Here is a 1,197-nt window from a genome sequence, read left to right as displayed (position 1 = left end):
GCATGTCCTGCCAGGATTGATCCACAAGACGTACCTGGCGAAGAGTGAGAGACATTTAACTTTCTGGGAGGATCTAGAGGCTCATTTAAGTTCTGTTCACAGGGTAAATGTTGTGTGTTTGTGTTGTAGAGGAAGGTAAACCTCTGCAGGTCTGGGGTTCGGGTCGCGCTCTGCGGCAGTTCATCTATTCTCTGGATCTGGCTCGTCTGTTTCTGTGGGTTCTGAGGGAGTACGACGAGGTGGAGCCCATCATTCTGTCAGGTACTCGAGACGTGTTTGACGTCACATGTGTTGGGTCTGTTTCATCAGAGCTCATTGGTTGATCATCAAATATCAAGATCATGTTTCTCTTTTTCTTCGTTTCTTTTTGTCTAGTCGGGGAGGAGGATGAGTTGACTGTAAAGGATGCTGTGGACGCTGTGGTTGAAGCGTTCGGGTTCGAAGGGGTGTATCCTTTATCCTTTCACACCAACAGTGTCTGGAGTTTTTTTTTTTTACAGCTGACAGAATAGCAGTCTGTGGAACACGGAACACGATAAGATATGTTTTTCTTTTTTTCCAGCCGTCAAGGAGACGTGTGATTGGTTTGTGGCCAATTATGACACCGCCCGTAAATGAAGATCTTCACATCAGATTGGCTGTGGGGAGCTTGAACAACCGAAGCCATACTGATCGGACACTTTCAACAATTTTTTATTTTTTTTTAAACATCATTTTTAAAACATATATATATATATATATATATATATATATACATATATGTGTATATTATTTTTTAAATAAAATGTTTAAATAAATAAATAAAAAAGTCAAAATCATTAGTTTTTACCTCCCTTTTCATGTTTATTTCAAGTTTTTCTAAAAACATACCTTTTATGTGGGATCTATTCTGTGATCAGTGCTGTGCATTTTAGTTTTTTACTGGTCATGTCATGTCACCTTTATTTATATAGCCCTTTATACAATACAGATAACGTCAAAGAAGCTTTACAGTGTTAAACAGGAAAATAATATTTCAATAATGCAAACAATATTCAGTTCTACTGGTCTGTCACCAAAGAAAGTTATTTTCTGGGTTTATTTCCTAATGATACTATACTGTATATTTAAAAATAAATTTGTATTTTGAATAATAATGCTTAATGTCTCCTTCTTTTTGCAGAATTTTGGTAATATAATGGGGTTTACAAATCATGT

The 1,197-nt window shown here is 36.5% G+C and overlaps 1 protein-coding gene across 1 annotated transcript in view; it reads left to right on the top strand.

Moving 5' to 3' along the window:
• LOC107655839 (GDP-L-fucose synthase-like) overlaps positions 1-681 on the top strand; it is a 41,107-nt gene extending 40,426 nt beyond the window's left edge. Inside the window, exon 10 of the mRNA XM_016443428.1 lies at positions 563-681. Coding sequence (XP_016298914.1) covers positions 563-618 — 56 coding nt within the window. The 3' untranslated portion in view covers positions 619-681. The remainder of the gene's footprint in view (positions 1-562) is intronic.
• The last annotated feature ends 516 nt before the right edge of the window (positions 682-1,197 follow it).

This window comes from Sinocyclocheilus anshuiensis, unplaced genomic scaffold (genome assembly GCF_001515605.1).
Source record: "Sinocyclocheilus anshuiensis isolate Anshui unplaced genomic scaffold, SAMN03320099.WGS_v1.1 scaffold1603, whole genome shotgun sequence".
In the NCBI taxonomy this organism is placed as follows: Eukaryota; Metazoa; Chordata; class Actinopteri; order Cypriniformes; family Cyprinidae; genus Sinocyclocheilus; species Sinocyclocheilus anshuiensis.
This window is presented reverse-complemented; position numbering and strand designations above follow the sequence as displayed.